This window comes from Heterocephalus glaber, unplaced genomic scaffold, assembly GCF_053883595.1.
Source record: "Heterocephalus glaber isolate CG9 unplaced genomic scaffold, H.glaber_assembly_v1.0 deba00001805, whole genome shotgun sequence".
Classification (NCBI taxonomy): Eukaryota; Metazoa; Chordata; class Mammalia; order Rodentia; family Bathyergidae; genus Heterocephalus; species Heterocephalus glaber.
In genome coordinates, this window is record NW_028258480.1 from 325,673 (window position 1) to 345,727 (window position 20,055).

Here is a 20,055-nt window from a genome sequence, read left to right on the forward strand (position 1 = left end):
TTCCGACAATATACTTTACAGAACTAGAGAAAACAATCCAAAAATTCATTTGGAACCAGAAGAGATCTAGAATAGCAAAATCAATTCTAGGCATCAGAGACATGGCAGGGATATCACAGTCCTCAACTTGAGACTATACTACAAAGCTACTGTGATAATTAAAAAACAGCATAATACTGGCAAAGGAACTGACCCAAGGATCAGTGGAATAGATTATAAGATGGAGAAACAACTCCAGACATACTCAGCCACCTCATCTTTGACAAAGGAGCCAACCATCCTCATTGGAGGAAAGATAACCTCTTTAAAAATGGTGTTGGAAAAACTAGATTTCAACCTGCCAAAGATCAAAACTAGACCCCTATCAATCACCATGCACTAAACTAAGATCAAAGTGGATTAAAGATTTAAATATTAAAACAGAAACACTAAACTTTCTGGAAGATCAGTTAGGTAGAATTCTTGAAGACATTGGCATAGGAAAAGACTTTATGAACAAAACCTTAGTAGCACAGGAACTAACACAATACATCAACACTTGGGTTCTCATTTTTTAAAAAGCTTCTGCACTTCAAGTGAAACCACCAACAGAGCTAAGAGACAACTTACAAAGTGGGAAAAAAATTTTATCAGATATTCTAAAGACAATATCTACTACGTAGAATATATAAAGAAGTCAAAAATATCTGAACCCCCAAACATAAAGGCCCACTTTAAAAATGGGCATCTGATATTAGCAGACATTTCTGAGACGAAGAAGTAAAAGTAGCAAAAGAACATGAAAAACTGTTCAACATCCCTGATCATTTGAGAGATGCAGATGAACACTGAACTGAGATTCCTACTCACTGCAGAAAGAATGCTGCTATCAAGAAATCAACCAATAACAAATGCTGGCAGGATTGTGGGAGAAAGGAACCCTTCTTCATTTTTCTTGACAGTGCAGACTGGTGCAACCACTGTAGAAATCAGTATGGAGATACTCAATAACTAGAACTAGAGTTCTCATTTGACCCAGGTTTTCCTCTGCTGGGTATCTTCCCCAAAGAATTAAAAGAATCATACTACAGTGATATATGAGCACCCATTTTTACAGTGGCACAGTTTGTAATAGCTAAAACTTGGAAACAGCCCAATTGCCCATCAACTGGAGTGTGGATAAAGAAGATGTCATTTTTTTATGTAACAGAGTACTACTCAGCCAGGAATAATGAGAAATTAGAGACATTTATAGCTAAGTGGATGAACATTGGGCCATAATCTTACAGAAATTAATAGGACACATGTGTGTAAATACAGAATAGTTTCTCTGGTGTGAAAAACTAAAAGTGTGAATTAGAATCTAAATGTACTATTTATACTGTGTAATAGAAGAAAAAGTTCTAAATGAGTAGGGGAAGTGGGAGGGGTTGGGGAAAAGAAAGAAGGGAAAAGAAAAAGTATGAGAAAAGGAAAAAATGGAAACAAAGTCATTGTAAATAGGGAGGGGTGGAGGGGGTGAAGGGAGGGCAGGGGAATGGGGAAAAATAAGATCCCAGATATGTCATGCAAAGGTACAAGACCCCAATGATGAATGTAACTATATTGTACATCTAAAATGTACCAATAAACTTAATGGAAAAAAGATCACTGGGAATAGAGAGTGGAAGACCTATTGTGTGGAGATCTTCTGAGTAATCATTTTTGTTGTGATGTGTTTTAGGCTGTGGTGTCTCAGCATGAAAGCATGCTCTCCACCCCTTGGTTCTAAACTGTGGCCTGAGGTTGAGCTCTTAGCACTGTTTTGTAGGACCTAATAATCACCAGTAATGTCAATATTGGATGAAAATCCATGTTGCAACATGTAAATTGACATGTAATTTCTTTCACTTAGATGTCTTCTACAAAGTCACAGATTCTATTGATGGGTTTGCCAAGAAAAAGTGATAGAATATATTTTCTAAATCATGAAACTACAAAGAAATAAGATCAAACTATGCCTTATAGAAATACCTGGTGAGTGGAGAGTTGAAATCATCCATAATTATATGAAATTACTAAGATATTTATGTGATGAGAAGAGCCCTAACAATATATAAAACAGTTAATATCTACTAAAATCTTACAACTAATCTCAAAGAAAGACAACCAGAAATTTCTACAAATGAAGTTTCTAGAAAAGACAGATATCAATGGCAAATAAAATACGATCTTAAGTAATATTGATGTAATAAAAGGCATGTTTTTTCACTGATTTAAAAATATGAGTAATAGAGTATATTTTAAATATTAGGATGAAATAATTAATAGTCTTAAATTATTAAAACATTGATAAATATTATTTCTTAAAATAGAGACATTGCACTTTAGACACCTTAAAAGATGAAATATTATTTTTTACATAAAATAACTTCAATTTCAAAAAGTATTTTTATAATCACGTGTTTGAAGTAAAGTAATCAGTGTAATAATTTTTATGCAAGCTTAAATAAAATAGCTTACTTGCAAAATGGAACTGTATATTATAAAATAAACAAGATATCAAACAGAATTTTTAAACTGACATTATAAATGTAGAGAAAAAATATTTTTTAAAAGAGGAGATTTTTATCCCTATTCTTTATATAAGCTTATAGACTGCCACTTAGTGTAATTCATTGTCAATTCTTTCCTTTGAAACTGGTTTATTTAAAAAGTATAACATGTGAGATAAATGTGATAATCATTAATTTATATTTAAAAAACAGTATAAACCTGAAGACATCAGGAGAAAGGCAAAGTTGACAGTGACAGCAGCTCATTGTCATGTCCCAGAAAGGTTTGTTATCCACATGGCTCACAGGAACCCACCTAACAGCTGTTATTGCTCACTGATTTTCAAATTTGTAAATTCAGTACATTTCAGGTTCAAAGCTTTATAGATTGAGAGTTGTAATTTTTCTCACACACTGTGTAGATGGTAATCTTTGATGTTTCAATTGTACAGAGTTTATTAGAAAGCAGCACATATTATACAAGAAATGACAGGAATTGTGTTAAATATATAGGCATATATTAATAACCACCAATTTAGAAAAACATACACAAAACAGTCAAACTCAGATACACTATTTCTCCTTTATATATATTCATCATTTTCCAAATTGTCTTGAACATTAAGATACATCACTTTCCTATAACTTAAGTCTACTTTAATGTATTACCTAATCATAAAGTGGAAACTGCTGCCCTACTTTTGCCATTTGTTAGATTGTAAATTAAATGGAAAAAAGATTTGTAAAACATAAAAGAACACCACTCAGAAATATGTAGTTTTTATCATGTCAATATATTATAGGAATGCCAGCCTTCTGGAGATAATGGTCAGCTCTTATTTCATTGCCCTAAATGGTGTCTGTCCAGCTTCCAAAGAGAGAGACGTGGAATTAATACATTTCATACAGATGGGTATATAGAACCTTATTATTTCAGTGAATTGCTATTTTCCAAATGTTAGAGAAGCATCAGATGTAGAATCTTGACTTGGCAGCAATTGCCCCAAACTTTGCTGCTAATAATCACTATAAATAAAATGACATAGGAAAAATTAAGTGAGTTTTCATTATAAAATATTTTAAACTTGAGGATTGTAGAAATATTATATTGATACATTTTATAAAATTACAACCATTTTCTCTTTTTGCAGAGATGTTTTTCTTAAGAGCATAGATTTTTTTACATCTTAGATTTAACACTTAATTGATGATTCCAAATTATAATATAAACTTGTAAGTACTTGTGTCTCTAAATGTTCAAGATCACATTTGTTGAGTAAAGACCAGCTGAAAAGGAAAAATAAAAGATTCAATTTTTTTCAGAATGAGACCAACAATTTCTTTGAAGAAATTAAAGACAAGAGGAAAAGTATAAATGTCTACTATCAGTGTTATTTTAATTGTCTAGAACCCACAATCTTGCACAAGAATCTAACAAAAGCATTTTTCACCTCTGTTTCTGAGACTATAAATGAGGGGGTTCAGCATGGTGATCACAATGGTGTAAAACACAGAAACCACCTGATCCTTTCTCAAGGAGTAGGATGTTTTTTGTTTTAGGTAAGTAAAGATGATAGTGCTGTAGAAGATGCTGACTCCCAGAAAATGGGAGGCACAGGTGGAGAAAGCTTTTTTCTAACAGTGGAATTAATTTTCCAGATAGTGGAGAGGATGGACGCATAGGATCAAGATATGGTGATGAGGGACAGCACTACATTGGAGCTGGCACAAATGAATATAATGAGTTCAACCTCAAATGCATCACTGCAGGACAGGGCTAAAATTGGGGATGTGTCACAGAAGAACTGATGAATAACATTAGAGTTGCAGAAGAGAAATCTGCTCATGAAAACCACTTGATAATGGAATCCACAAAGCCAATGACATAGGAGCCAGGGAGCAGGGCATGGCACAGTCTTGTGGACATAATGACTAGAAAGTGCAGGGGGCTGCAGATAGCTACATGGCGATCATAGGCCATGGAGGAGAGAAGGAAACTTTCAGCAGTGCCAAAGACTATAAAAAAGAACATCTCGGTGAAGCAGCCCAGGAAGGAGATGCTCTTGGTGGAAGTCAGTAAGTTCTCTAAGGTTTGAGGGGTGATGACACTTGAGTAGCTGAGGTCGAGAAAAAAGTACATGGGGGTGTGAAGCTGAGGATCCAGGCAAATAATCAGAATCATCCACATGTTCCCCAGTGCCGTGATCTGCTAAATCAGGAGAAAGAGCACAGAGAGGACCAGCTGTGTCTCTGCAGAGTCTGTCAGCCCCATGAGGATGAAGCCAGGCACAGTGGTGGAGTTCCATGTACCCATGATATCCTCCACGCTTATCAGTTGAATAAAAATTTTTAGTAATTACTGTCTTATAAAATATTTTTCTTTATGTGAATGTGTCAGTATTTTCCAAAGTATTAGTAGAAATTGATGAAACCTTTTGTGAAAAGCAAAAAAATTTAATTGCCATGTATAAATATGGGTATAAAATGACATTTGTTTCTGATACATTAAAATGCTACATCCTGTTTTTAGCATGAAACTGATACTACTCTAAACTATTTCCATTATTAGCAAATTGAATTCTTAGGAAAAGATTATACGGTAGACTTTTATCCACATACTTTACTTCTGAAAGAGGCCACAGATTACTTATGTAAAAAAAGCAGTTACATGTTCACACTGATTCTACCTACATTTTTGAATTCAGAGAAGAGACTTACAATGCTGTTTCTGAACAGGACTTGTTTTGCAAATCCTGAATGAGGATATATAATTGACCATGCTAAAACCCTTTTTTAGCGTATTATTCACTTTCCTTTTGTTCCCAATGATTTATTATACTAATTAAAGTAATTTCTGTCTGGGGACTCAGGTGATTTACATTAATATTAAATTCCTGATGATATAGCAACATAGAAAAAATTAATGTTCAAAACTTTTATATTTTTAAAAATAGACTTCTCTAGCTTCTCCTGGACACGGGCAGGAATACTCTTAATGTCCCCACTCAGATGACTGCACACAACATTAATTCTCAGTCTCAGAAATGTCATGACTGCCTGAGAAGAACATTCAGATACAGCCCCAGGAGGTCAAGCTTGCATTAACTTGGAAAAGGGAGGCAGGGAGTTTGGAGTTGCCTGGACATAAAAGCACTGGCAGAAATTAACACAGGGAGACAGGGATTTGTGGGGAGCAGAGACTCCTGTCTCTCCTGTGGAGTAAATACACCCTTTTCTTTCCACCAACACAACTTTTCCCCACCTTTTTTGAGCAGCCAGAGGTGGTATGGATCTTCAGCTCTGGTAACAATATATTATTTAACTTGCCCAATCAAAAGCAAATTTCTTTATGACATTATATTTTCAGAACATGTAAATTGCTTGTATAGTTTGATTTCACAAACTATATTGATTTTTAAAAATAATATATATATATACTTTTTGATAAATCCCCTTTATTTTATCTAGTATAATGTGCTCCTGTTCTCAGAATGATACTCACTGTGCACAAAAGTTGCTGAAAAAAACTGTCTTCCAAATTTGTTTGTTTAGAAATATGTCAAGCACAAAATATTCTCAGAAATAAAACAGGAAACCATATAGTGAGCTGCAAATTATTGTAATCTGTTTTTCTAGGGGAAATTTATCTTTAAGTTTTTCTTCATTCTTTTTTTTTATTCTGGGGAAAACTGTATCACCCTAGAAATTGTGTTCAAGCCTTGATCTAATGGAAAGGTCACCCTGCAGTTTTCTCTGAAAAAAGTCTGAGAGAGACCTATAAATGGAAACAGACCAGTGTGTGACTCTCCTCCCAGTCAGCCTCATATACTGCCCATTCAGAACACTGAAGCCTTTGGTCATGCTCAGGCAGCAATTTCCAGGGAAGAATTCTTGGCCCAATTCCAAAAACAAAAGTTCAAGGAATTAATGAATGCAAGATTTTGTCTTTTCCCTTAGAAATCCCACATTTAAAACATAAACACTTCATATTCTCATGTGATCCTCCAAGTTGCTATTGAACTTCATTCATTTGCTTTTTAAATTGACACACAGTCATATAAACTTGCCAGAAATAATCTTGACATTTGAGTGATTCATCAGAAATTTTCAACTAGGAAGTTAGAGAAGAAATTTCCTGAATCATACTTTCTTTACAATTGACACTATGATGGATGGAACAATAAAATTTTTGTCCTGGAAATGTTTCATATTTAAATGAATGACTTAGCCACAGACATAATACATATTCATTAGAAAAAAAGTAAAAAACATAAAATTCAAAGATGAAAATAAAGCAATTCAAGACTTGTTACATTTCATTTACACCATAGTAATTTCCTCCAAACTTTTCTCTTTTGTGAGAAAACAATAATTTGGATGTGTGTCTTTAAGTTTGGATAATTATTATACTATAATGTGTTGAGTATTTTTCCCTAATTTTTGGACTCAATATATTCTGCCAGGACTGGTTATGTTAGCCTATTACTAAGGAACCCCCTCATGTCTCATGCATTGAACAGGACTCCTGTCTTCATTAACAGAAATGAGAGGATAAATAGACATTCTAGGACCCCATTGGAAAGGGGCAGACCATACATTCTTTTTTGTTTTTCTGTCTGGTTTCACTTACAGGCTACATTCATGTAATATAATTTATCATTTTAGTGTACATGATATTTTTTATTTTATAAAAGAAAAATAAGCACAAAGACATAATCAGCCTGGATACTACCATATAATTGGTAATGATTAGTGGGAAAATACCTGCTTTGTCATACATTGTCATGTAAGATGTTGTCTTGAGAAGAATAATGAGAAATTAAAACATAATGGTTAAGCTGAAATATTTTATTAAAGGTTAATTGGGAGTTAAGGTTAGGGTCTTTTTACAGAACTTTTCTATGAAGTCAAATTCTTACCACTGCTTTATGAAGAGTCCATAATGATCAGCAATGTAAATATCTAGAGAAAAAAATCATTCACCAACATATAATTCATAATTTGTTTGAGAAACTCTCCAAAATTTTTCCTAATTTTGGATTGGAAAAGATGAGGGTGGAAGTAGGTGGGGTAGGATGGGGGAAAGGCCTTAATGAGAACATTTACATAGAAGAAGAAAAGAGGGAAGGAAGGGATATTCAAGAGTTGTGGGAGGAGGAGGAATAAAGAAAAGTAAAGAGGGGAATAAAGATAACAAGAGGAAAAAGTAGGGCAGTGTGAATCCAGTTAAAGAATTAGCAGATACACATGTAATAAAATGTTGGGAAGTCTGTGAAAAAACCCTGGCAAGAGAGAACCTAAAAACAAGGTAAGAGCCTGTAGGTGCACACACAATAGGATAATGCTTACAAAATCACACACATGATGATTCCATCATGGGAAATATGAAATAAGATATATTATGTCTCCCAACCTGTTAACTTTATGATATGCCAGGTTTTTGTTTTTTAGAAGTTGAAGAATGAGGCCTAGGAACAAGAAAGGTTAAAAGTAGGAAGATATTTATTGATAGGAAATCTCCTGGGGGGCAGAAGGGGAACTGAGTTCATAGCCAAGGACCCCATTTCACAGAGAAGCTTAATAGGGTGAAACCCACCTGGGCACAACCTGGGCCACAGCCATGAACATCTAATAAGGTTACAAGCACAGTCAGGTAGTGGTGGTCCAAATGGGAAGCGAGTCGCATAGCAAGCAAGGATGGAAAGAACAAGGATTTTCCTAGGAGGCAGTGGATCCAGAGGTTGCTTGTCACCTCCAGGGTGGTTGATGCCTATCTGTACTTCACTAATCCCAGTTCTTTGAAGAAGTATGTGGGTCTGGTCATCTTGTCTGAATGTTGAGGCCTGGTTTTCAGCCAATGTGCAGCTGTGGCGTGTTTCACCTTTGTCCTGGCCCTCTTGAGGACTTAGCCCTATCTAACTGTCTATAGTATTTTTACCTAGCTCATCTATCTATAATATAGCCCCCTTTGAAGAAGTACCCTGAACTGCCATAAGGGGCCATGGGGCGATGACTGCTCTAGCTACTTCAGGTTAAAAGGGTCATAGTTGTGGTTGGCACTCAGGGATACCCTTCAGAAGGTCTATCTAAAGGTCCTTGCTAGGCATCAGGTGTTTCCATCATGGGTAGGCATATAGCTTTAAGTCTGGAGGAGACAAGGCCAGTAAAACAGTTAAGTATACATGGTCAAACAATAAGATCAACAGGAATATTATGAGTATAACCAACAGATTATTCCACCCAGAAGAGCTGGTAATAGCCTTCCATAAGGAGGATAAGGAGAAGTCCCAGGGAATCTTAGAATCTGACATGGACTTAACCTGTTGTTTAATATCTTGAACAGCCATTGAGAAATTAGCAGAAGTATCGGGAATGTATACACAACATTCAGCTTTTACAATTGCACAGGTACCTCATTGTGTTGTTGTTAAGATAACTAGCACCATTCATTTCTGGAGGACAGCTTGTCTCATTAATTTTACCTCTTCATTTTAAAGAGAGAGAGCATTTGAAGTGTCATTTAAGGACCATTTAATGTAATTAGTTAAGGCTTCAATGTGTTGCATACCATCTTCTAATCATAAGGAAGGGGCAAAGATGGATGCTAAATGATCATACCCATGAAACACTCTTCTAGACCACTGATGTTCTGGTGGGGTAAGTTTGCAGGTCTGTAAATATTTTTGACACTCCTGCCTGGTAACCATGCAAATCTCAGTGTGCATCTCCCTATCCATCCAGGTGGTAGCCAGGGCCACAAATTGGTTCTTAGGGACCAATGAGTGCTGCTGGGGGCTTCCTATCTTAAACCAGGGTGATTTAACCCATCTGTTGGAAACTAGTCTTCAAAATGTAAAACTACAGGATATATTCATTGTTCAAGGGGTGTCCATCCCAGATACTTAGTAGAGTTAGGCCAGTGAGAATAGGAGTGATTCTTTTGTTCCCAACATAATGGGGCTTTTCTACTAAGCTGTCCTATAGTAGGAGTTAATCACATATAATCATCCCATATCCAGAAGTAGCCCTTTTTATATCTGTGATTGTTTGCTCTCGTGATATGGTCTTTATTTTTATGTAATAGGGGATTTATTAGTCCCTGTAATGCTACTGTGATTCAGTGGCACTTTTAGGAAATCTTCAATTATGCCCAAGGTCATTAAGGGTGGAGTTTCTAGGCCACTTGCCTAGGTTGCAATGGTGGGCTAAGCAACAAATCACTGAGCTGTCTTTTGCCTCATTTATATAGTTTTGTAGTTTTATTCCAATCTTCTTGAATTGCAGCTACCAACCAAGGAAGTCCTGATGTACTTGACAAGGGGAGCAGGCCATATATCCAGAAAATGTTTGTTGTACTGATGTTGCATATTCCTGTGCCCATATTAGGAAAGAATTGTATTGTCCTTAAGTGGTAAGTTAAATAGTAAAAGGGACAGGGATAACATCTTAGGTTACTCATCTGAGGGCTTGGCCTTTTTCTTGAACATGAACATTAAGTCTTCTATGGGTTCACAGAAGTAATCAGATGGTTGCTCACACTTAGCAGCAGTCTCTGATTCCCAGGACTTGAGTTGGGTTTGACTTATCCAGGAGTCCAGGCCTGTTACTTTGACTGTTGATGGAGTTGACAGGATCACGGGGTATGGTCCTTCCCAAGTTGGCCCTGTGCACAGTCATGTCTGTTGATTTCCCCCATTTCTGGTAGAAAAATTGCAAGGTTTAAGAAGGACCATGTCCTTATTTGAACAGCTGGTCCTTCAAGAAGTACAGCCTGATATTTAAGAAGTTGGTTATCTTATAGTCATAAGAAAGCCTAAAAATCTTTGCCTAAAATCAGCTTGAATGCCTCTGTAGTTAGGAGAGCTACTGCAGCTATTGCTCTAAGGCATGCAGGTCCTCCCTTTGCTACTGTATCTAGTTCATGACTTTGATACCCTCCAGGCTGTTGAACAGGTCCTCTACCCTGAGTAAGCACTCCTAAAGCCATTCCCTGCCTTTTGTCAACATACATATTAAAATGGTGTCCTGTCAGTAAATTCAGTACAGGGGCATTTAGAAGCACTTATTTAAACTTCTGGAATGCCGTTTGGGAATCAGTTTTCCAGGTTAAAATATGGGTATCTGTCTTTTGGCTTTCTTTTATAAGCTGATACAGAGGTTGTGGAATCTCCTCATACCCTGATATCCAAAGGTGACAAAAGCCCATAATTCCTAGCAATCCTCTTAGCTGTTTTAGGGTCTTAGACAGTGGGAAGAAAAGTATTTGTTTAATTATTTCTTCCCCTAGTCTTCGGGTTCATTTAGCTATGATAAGGCCTAAATATCTTACCTCAAGGGTACAAAGCTGTGCTTTAGATCTAGAATCATTATAACCCCTGTCTGCTAGAAAATTTAGTAGAGCTAGAATCATTGTAACCCCTGTCTGCTAGAAAATTTAGTAGAGCACTGGTACTTTGTGTAAAGAGCTCTTCTGAGGAGTCACATAGAAGTATATCATCTACATATTGTAAGACTGTGAACTGGAGAAACTCAAAACATGCCAGGTCATGGGAAAGCACTTGTCCACAAAGGTGAGGACTTTCTCTGAATCCTTGAGGATTCAGTTGAGAGGCCTGATCATGAGGATTTTCAAATGCAAAAAGAAACTGAGAATCTGAATGTAAAGGAATACAAAAGAAGGCATCTTTTAGATCTAACACTTAAAAACCAACAGGCATTTTCAGGAATCTGAGAGAGGAGAGTGTATGGGTTAGGTATCACTGGGTGGATTGGCACGACTGCCTCATTTACCAATCTAATATCTTGTACTAACTTCCATTCTCCTTTGGGTTTTTGGACTCCCAAGGTTGGAATATTGCATAGGCTATTACAGGGTTTAAGTAAATCTTGTGCTCTTAGGTTGTCAATTATAGGCCATAATCCCTTTTGCACCTCAGGCCTTTGGTGAGGAAAAACAGTAGGATCTTTGAGGTGAATCTATATCAGGCAGCATTTATTGCCCTTCCTATTTTACCTTTAGTTGTCCACACTTCAGGATTTATTTCTGTTTCTGCAAGGGCAAAGCAGTGTACCTGGTCTGGGTACATGTTGATTACAGTATTTAAACAGAATAAGATATCTCTCCCTAGGAGGGGTATAGGACTTTCAGGCATAATTAAAAAGGAATGGATGAAGAGAAAACCATCCCAGTTACAACCTAAGTGTTGAGTAAAATAGTGAGTTACCTCCTCTCCACTGACTCCTTTTACTGATGTATGAGGTATGATTTCTGGAAGGAAGGCCAGGGTTGAAGAGAAGAATATAGAGAGAAGCATCAGTGTCCAGCAATAGTCTTATTTCTTTTCCCTCTATAGTCATGATTACATGGGTCTCTCCCATGGAGATGACAGTCTGGCCAGAGGGAGAAGGCAGTGAGTGCCCTGGGGCCCTTCAGTCTTTTTGGTCCAACTGGAAGGATGGGTCTGAACTCTGGGGCATTCACCTCAGAGGCTAAGCTGACCTGGTCATCACCTTTACAGTCAAGGCATGGTCCATGGAGCCTCTTGTTGCACTCCTTCCTGAGATGGCCTGGCTTTGTGCAGCAGTGGCAAGTAGTTTCAGTTGTCCAATTCTTCGTGGGATCCCAAGAATCAGACCTAGAGTCTATTTCTCTTAGAGCTGCTACTAAGGCTGCCACATTCTCTGGGTTCCTGTTTTCTTTCCCTGATCTCCACCTGTCCTCAATTGTAAAATACAGAGGAAGCAATTTTTAAGAAAGTATTAAGTGAGCTGTCTGGAGAAAAAGCCATCTTTTGTCAGTTTTTTCCTGTGGCTGGCTGTGTAATAAACTTATCCTTAAGAATAATCTGTCTTTCTGTCGATTCAGGAGCTAAGGATATATGATTTATCAATACCACCTGTAAGTGATCTAAAAAGGGAGAAGGGTTTTATTTTTCCTCCTGTTGAATAGTTGCTAATTTAAAATAATTAAGAGGCTTAGATTTTGTCCTTCTTAGACCTTCAAGGGTACACATCCTAAAATGTCTCCTATTATAATCTCCCGTATGGTTAGTAAGCTAGTTGTGATCCTGTGTGGGGATTGCTTGGGCTGCATTAGGGATCAGCTGCTCCCCAAGCTCTCTGTGTTCTGGCTCCCTAAAATTAACAACATGATATTAATCTCCATATGCAATGGCAGCTTGCAATGCTGCTAGTTTTTCATTAGCATTCAATGTTTGATTGAAACATAACATTACAAGGGTGGGGATTTGGCTCAGTGGTGCCACCACCTGCCTTGAAAGCACCTGCCTTGAAATGTCCCAAGTTTGATCTTCTGTTAAAAAAAATTGTTTAAAAAACCATAACATTACACATTTCCAATCTAATTCATACATTTGTGTAAGTCCCCTAAAGACCTCAATGTACTTATCAGGATCATCTGAAAACTTTCCTAGGTCTTGTTCCATCTGTTTGAGGTCACTGGGAGAAAAAAGCATATGGACACAGCTTGCCCGAATCCACAACTTACTTCTTGTAAGAGATATTGTCCTTGAAGTGTTTGAACAAAATTAGCTATGGGTGGATATAGTTCTCTAGATGTTTTAATTATAGCTGGCTTGGGAATTTCACCCTTAGATTCTAAAGCATAGGGGGGAGGGGACTCAGGCTCTAAAGTGCAAGTGGGAACAACTTCAAATTTGGTGGTAGGTGGATCTTTCACTGGGATTGCCTCAGAAATTTGTCCTCAGGGTCCAAAAGTTGAAGGTGGAAAACCTCAGGTTTAGTAATATGGATGAGAAGAGTCTGGTTTTCCTGCATCTTATATTTATACTTTGAACACAAATCAGGATTATCTTTTAATGCCAAAAAGATCTGAACATAAGGGAGTTCTGACCATTTTCTCTCTTTTTTACAGTATACGTCTAGTTGTGAAATGTTATCATAATTAATTCTTCCCTCTGTATTCCATCTTGACTCTAGAGGATAGCCAGGCCATGTATGGGTGCAGAAGAATATTAGTTTACTCTTCTTCAGTATGTAAGAATTGAACTTCTGCCAGTGTTTTAGAATATATTCCAAAGGTGTAAGAGACTTTGACATGGCATTCCCCATATTCTGGAAAAAACAAAAAGAAACAAGGCTTCCCTATGATTCTGATTGATTCCTTATGCTCATAGAGTATCCTCAAGGATCACAGCTCCAGGGCCTGGGGCTGCCATCTGGAGAGATCCCAGAAGGTAAATTAAACTGGAGTAACCACTCTTTACCAGCACGCAGTCTTACCTTGCCCAGGGAACTTGTGTTCTTACTCCCCTATGTATTACAAAAGCCCAAGATACAATTGAGTTTAGTTTTAAAATCATGTCTTTTGGAAGGAAACATTGTTAGTCAAACCAGTAATCAAAAGTATCTAAGTCATAGTTTTCTAAATCTTTGAGAGATAATGAGGCATATAGATTAATATGCCATGCCTTTTTCCTGTAAAAGAGATCTCTCTTAGAGACAGACCCAGACCAAATCCTCAAGGGATCTTTGCCCTCAAGGAAAACCACCAAGAATGCTGTGCTATCTGATCACCTAGGAAACCTGCTCCAGCAGCAAGACAAAGATGACCCATTTTTCAAAGTGAACCAGGCAGATTCATCAGGTCTCAACAAGCCCATAGAAGAAGGGAAAAGCTGGTTGAGATCCATTTTATTCCTAGTTACCAAAGCAGAAGTTGAAACCATTTCTCTGTTACATATTCTAAGGCCACCTAGAGAGGTGTGGTCTAGTAGCAAAGCAGCCAAAGAGTTCTAAATTTAATTCCCAAGAGCTTCAGAGTTTCTAGTCTTATAAAGATTTGTCAAACAACCAAACATCCTCTACTTACTTGTTGTTTTTTTATTTGTGTCTATCTTATTAGCAGCGAGAAAACAGTCCCATCCTGTAGCTCAGTTCTTCATGTAGGCTTGAGAAAGGGCCCTACCAGAATCATTTCAGGTCACTCTGAGACAGGATATCTGAGGATCACTGCAAGGGTTACCTTTCACCTCACTGAGGACTCCACTTAGGGGACAATAGATATGTTGAGATTTTTTACTGATTTAGACTGTTGGGGGTCAGTTTCCAGTGGGGGACCTTCAAGCATCTGCCAGAGAGTAGCCCTGGCCACAGCTTCTCAATTGTCACTGCAGTTTTCACTCATTCCACATGATCAGAGATCTGTCTCTGGAAAGGAATCTAGCTACTTGTCTTGCCAGCATTTAGTCTACAATTTATTAGACAAAGTGTTTTCTCATACATAAATGATAAGAACCAGAGAGAGAGAGAGAGAGAGAGAGAGAGAGAGAGAGAGAATATTCTCCTTTAAACTAAATGTGTTTTGGTCCCTTGAGTGTTGTGCTTATGGAAATAGCTCCTTCTGGTTTCACCCAGAAGTCAATTCTTTCCACGGGTTCTCAGGTGCAGTCTCCCAAGGAAGACTGTTTCCCAGAGCACTAAGCAGGGACATTGGATTCATGTGCTCTCCTGGAAGGGCAAAACCTCAATGTCTCATCTAACTCAGAGACAGGGTATATTTCCTGATCTAAAATGACTTCCTTATCTTGAGCATTGGCAAAAATGCTCATTTTTAAGTACTTAACTTAAAGCTTCTTAGGAGAAAGACATTGAGTACTTCAGAGATCCCTTCTAACTTTACATGCATCTACAAATGAGAGTATAAAATTGGCAGGAGAGATTGGAAATAAGACCAGGAAAGGAGGTCATATCTTCTCATGCTCTCAGTGAGTTATTGAGACAACTTGCCCCTGAGATGTCACTCTCATCCTGGAAAGGAGAGAGTGGGGAATCTGAAGAGCTAAGACTGCCTCCCCACCAGTGGAAGATCAGATCAGAAAGTAAACTGAGGCAGAACTAGCTCAATATTTTCTCTAGAGTATAGAGAAGTGTTGGGCCAGTCTGCTCAGTGAAGCCTGTGCTGTAAGTCTTAAAAGCAGCTGCCGCCCTAGGGCCTTGTTAGTTGACAGATGAGGTCCCACATTTTATCAACAGGGATGTATTTTTTTCAAATATGAACTAGATTTTATACAGACCTAATTTTATGGCATTTTCTTCTTTTCTTGTAATTATTGGTAAAGGCCATTAGACAGCGATCTGATATTACTTTTCCTCTGCATTGTCTAACATGTCAATCAAACAATCAATATAGAACAGAAACATAAAACCTTGTCTACAAAAGTAAAATATCCTTTTAAAGAAACATCATCATTTGAACAAAACCTCAATGTATAAGAACTCAAAGCACAAAGCATTTACAAGAGGCACAAGCAATGACAAACAAGAATGACAATTTTGGGTACTTACTATAATTTAGCAATCAATAAAATAAAGTCTTACCTTGTATTAATTATTTTATTGTTGGAACCTCTAATAGTGTTTTGAGAAATATGAAATAAGAAATACTATGTCTCCCAACCTGTTAACTTTATGATATATCGAGTTCTTGATTTTTAGAAATCAAAGAATGAGTCCTAGGAATGACAGACGTTAAAAGGAGGAAGATATTTATTGATAGGAAAGCCCCTGAGGGCCAGGAGGGGTCCAGAGTGCATAGCCAAGGACCCCACTTTACAGAGAAGTTTTATAGCATGAAATCCACTTGGGCACAACCTAGGCCACAGCCATGAACATGTAATAAGGTTACAAGTATTGTCAATTAGGTAATGGTGCTCCATTTGGGAAGTGAGTCACGTAGCAAGCAAGGATGGAAAGAACAAGGATTTTCCTAGGAGGCTGTGGGTCTAGAGGTCACTAGTCACCCCAAGATGCCTGTCTGTACTTCACTAATCCCAGTTCTTTGAAGAAGTATGTGGGTCTGGTCATCTTGTCTCCATTTTTAGGCCTAGTTTTCAGCTGATGTGCAGCTGTGGTGTGTTTCACCTTTGTCCTGGCCCTCTTGAGGACTTAGCCCTATCTGACTGTCTATAGTATTTTTACCTAGCTCATCTATCTACAATAATTCTGTCTTCTTGTGGGGGCATCTGGCCTGGAGACTAATATTTCCCCTAGAATTCCACTGTGGGATAAGGCCTAATAGAAGGAGCAACATGGAAATCATGGTGTCTTTGTTGTTTCTCTTTCTCAGCCTCTGTCCTGGTGGGAGAGGCAATTTCCTGCAGTCTGGAGCTGAGCTCCATCCTCCATGGTGACCTCTGTCATCTACCAGGTTTGCCCTTTGGGAGCCTGGACCACAGCTGCCCTCATCCCCTCTGCTCTTGGGACTCAGGGTGAGGGGAGAATGTTGTTTCTGCATAATCTGTGCTCAAGTCTGGAGCATGGCCCCAGTGCTTCAGTTCCCAGGCCTGGCTCCTGGATTCTTTGATGTCCAATGTCTATGCAGTGCCCTGAATACTCCAAAAGCCTCCAAAGAGCAATAACCAACTAGATCATATTATAGTCACTTAATAACCTTATAAATGCTTTCAACACTATGTAATAAAAGATTGACTTAGGTTTAATTAAAATTAAATAACTTCAGTAACTTAAATGTAGCCTACAAAGACATACATTCCTATCAACAAAACCCATAAAATATATTTTCTAAATCACAAAATAAAGAGATATGAAAATAATGTAAAACTATAACTTTAAAAACAAATGGAGAATGGAAAGGTCCCATGAATATATGAAATTGCTAAGATATTTATGTAGTGAGACAAGAGGACAGGTGCAGCTGAAAAGAATGTGTATTCTGATTTTCTGTGTGGGGGGGCAACACAAACATCTATTAAGTTCATTTTTTCAAGAGTTTGATTGATTTCCAGTATTTAATTGTTTATTTTCTGTCTAACTCATCTATTTACATTCTTAAAAATACCATATCAAAAAACTTATATGGAGATGGAATGAAATTTCTGCTAAGATACCACCATTCTTCACCATTTTAGAAAAAGCAACCCAGAAAATCATACAGAAACTCAAGGGACACAGAAATTCTGAAATATTCCTGAGCCAAAAGAATAATTCTGAAGACATCACATGACTCAATTTCAAATTAAAATGCAATCCCATAGTGGAAAAACACACACACATATTTAATACTAACTCATCAACCAAAGTGAACAATGGTAGAGTAAGACAGAAAACACAGAAACAACCATGTGCACTGCCAGACGTGATTTTTGATGAAAGGAACAACTTATTCTGGAAAAATGACAGTCTCTTTCCTAAAAGTTCATCGATCGGTGAACAATTGAGTTCTCTTCACTCCCAATATATATTTTATTTTTGTTCAGTTTTCCCTCATTTTTCTTTTTATATTTTTATTGGTACATATTTATGGAACATAATGATTAGCTTAATCTCAGGGAGGTGGTACACATACATGACATTTTGTGATTATTGTAGGTAAGCTCCTCCCCACCCCATACCTGCATCTCTTCAACATCCTCTCATATGTATATATTTCTGTCCACCCATTGGACTTAAGTGTGATTACTGCTTGATATTCTAGGAACTTTAGTTACCTCATTGGGTAATTTATTTATGATCACTCTTTTTCTAACCCAGGCACCACTCTAAACTTTCTTCTGAACCATTTTAACTGTCACTCAGATTTTGATATATTGCTTTTAAATTATCTTTTATTTATAGGAATTATTGAATTTCTCCATTTATGCCTTCTGGGAAGCATTGATTATTCAATAGTATAATTTTCAATCAGAGTGCTAGTCCTTTTTCTATAGTTTCTTTGCTGTTGATTTATAGATTCATCATATTGTGATATTTTAGGACACTTGAGATTGTTATAATATTTTAAGTTTAATAACACTTGCTTTATGGTCCTAAAATATTGTGTATTTGGGGGAAATATCCATGAGATGCTACAAAGAATATGTACTATTATTTTTTTAATTGAATTCTTTTATTGGTACATTGTAAGTACACAACACAATTACATTTCTCATTGGGAACTTGTAACTTTACATGATGCATCTTGGTTCTTATTTTTTCCCCATTCCTAGCCCTCCCTTCAACCCCTCCACCCTTCCCTATTTACAAAGACTTTATTTCCATTTATTCCATTTCTCATCATTTTTCCTTTCCCTTCTTTCCTTTCCCCTGATCCTCCCACTACCCCTACTCCTTGGGACCTTTGCTTCCTATTTTACATTATCAATTATTCATTCTAATCATTGGTACATTTTAGGTGTACAATAAAATGACATTCATCATTGGAAATTTGCACCTTTACATAGTCTCTCTTGGTTCTTATTTTTCATCCTTGCCCAGTCCTCTCTTCAACCCCTCCATTCCTCCCTATTTACAAAGATTTTGTTCCTATTTTTCCATTTCTCATATTAATCCCACTCCCTTCTATCCTTTCCCCTAGCCCTAACACTTCCTTCCCCTTTGCCCCTTTTCTTCCTATTTCACATTACCTATTATACATTTAGTCCTAATTTACACTTTCAGTTTCTCACACCAGAGAAACTATTTAGTATTTATACATATGTGTCCTATGTATTTCACTTAAGAGTATTGCCTCAGTGTGCATCCACTTAGCTATAAATGTCTCTAATTTCTCGTTTTTGATGGCTGAGTAGTACTCCATTTTATAAAAAAACCCACATTTTCTTTATCCAGTCTCCAGTTGATGGGCATTTGGGCTGTTTCCAAGTTTTAGCTATTACAAACTGCACTGCTATGAACATGGGCACACATATATCACTGCGGTATGATTCTTTTAATTCTTTGGGGAAGATCCCCAGCAGTGGAATAGCAGGGTCAAATGGGACTTCCAGTCCTAGTTCTTTGAGGTATCTTCATACTGATTTCCACATTTTTTGCACCAGTCTACACTCCCACCAGCAGTGGAGCAGGGTTCCTCTTTCCCCACAGCCCTGCCAGCATTTGTTATTGCTTGATTTCATGATAGCAGCCATTCTTTCTGGAGTGAAGTGGACTCTCAGTGTTGTTTTCATTTGCATCTCTTGAATGACCAGTAATGTTGAACATTTTTTCATGTATTTATTTGCCATTTCTACTTCTTTGTGTGAGAAATGTCTGTTCATTTCAGATGCCCATTTTCAGGTTGGGTCTTTAAATTTGGGAGGTCTGATTTTTTCAAGTTCTTTATAGATTCGAGATAGTAGACCTTTGTCTGAGGAAGAGCAGGTGAAGATTTTTTCCCCTATTGTGGGTTGTCTCTTCACACTGCTGGTGGTTTCTCTTGCTGTGCAGAAGCTTTTTAATAAGAAGAGATCCCGTTTGTTGATTGTTTGTGCTAGTTCATGGGCAACTGAGGTTTTGTTCATAAAATCTTTTCCTACACCGATGTCTTCAAGGGTTCTACCTAACCTCTGTTCCAACTGGTTCAGAGTTTCTATTTTAATATTTAGATCTTTAATCCATTTTGATTTTAGTTTAGTGCATGGTGAGAGCTATAGGTCGAGTTTTAATCTTTGGCAAGTTGAAGCCCAGTTTTTCCAGCACCATTTATTAAAGAGGCTATCTTTCCTCCAGTGAGGGTGTTTGGCTCCTTTGTCGAAGATGAGATGGCTGAGTGTGTCTGGCGTTG

At 37.3% G+C, this 20,055-nt stretch overlaps 1 protein-coding gene across 1 annotated transcript; it reads right to left on the reverse strand.

Annotated features, from left to right (window-relative positions):
- Positions 1–4,356: 4,356 nt before the first annotated feature.
- Positions 4,357–4,701, reverse strand: LOC106008161 (olfactory receptor 8H2-like). Its single transcript, XM_087203621.1, has one exon. It carries the CDS (start codon positions 4,699–4,701, stop codon positions 4,357–4,359), a length of 345 nt encoding a protein of 114 aa, XP_087059747.1.
- Between the last annotated feature and the right edge of the window lie 15,354 nt (positions 4,702–20,055).

Bases quoted from the DNA above. Each gene is read 5' to 3' on its own strand.
- LOC106008161 (XM_087203621.1), bottom strand. From the start codon at position 4,701: ATGTGGATGATTCTGATTATTTGCCTGGATCCTCAGCTTCACACCCCC.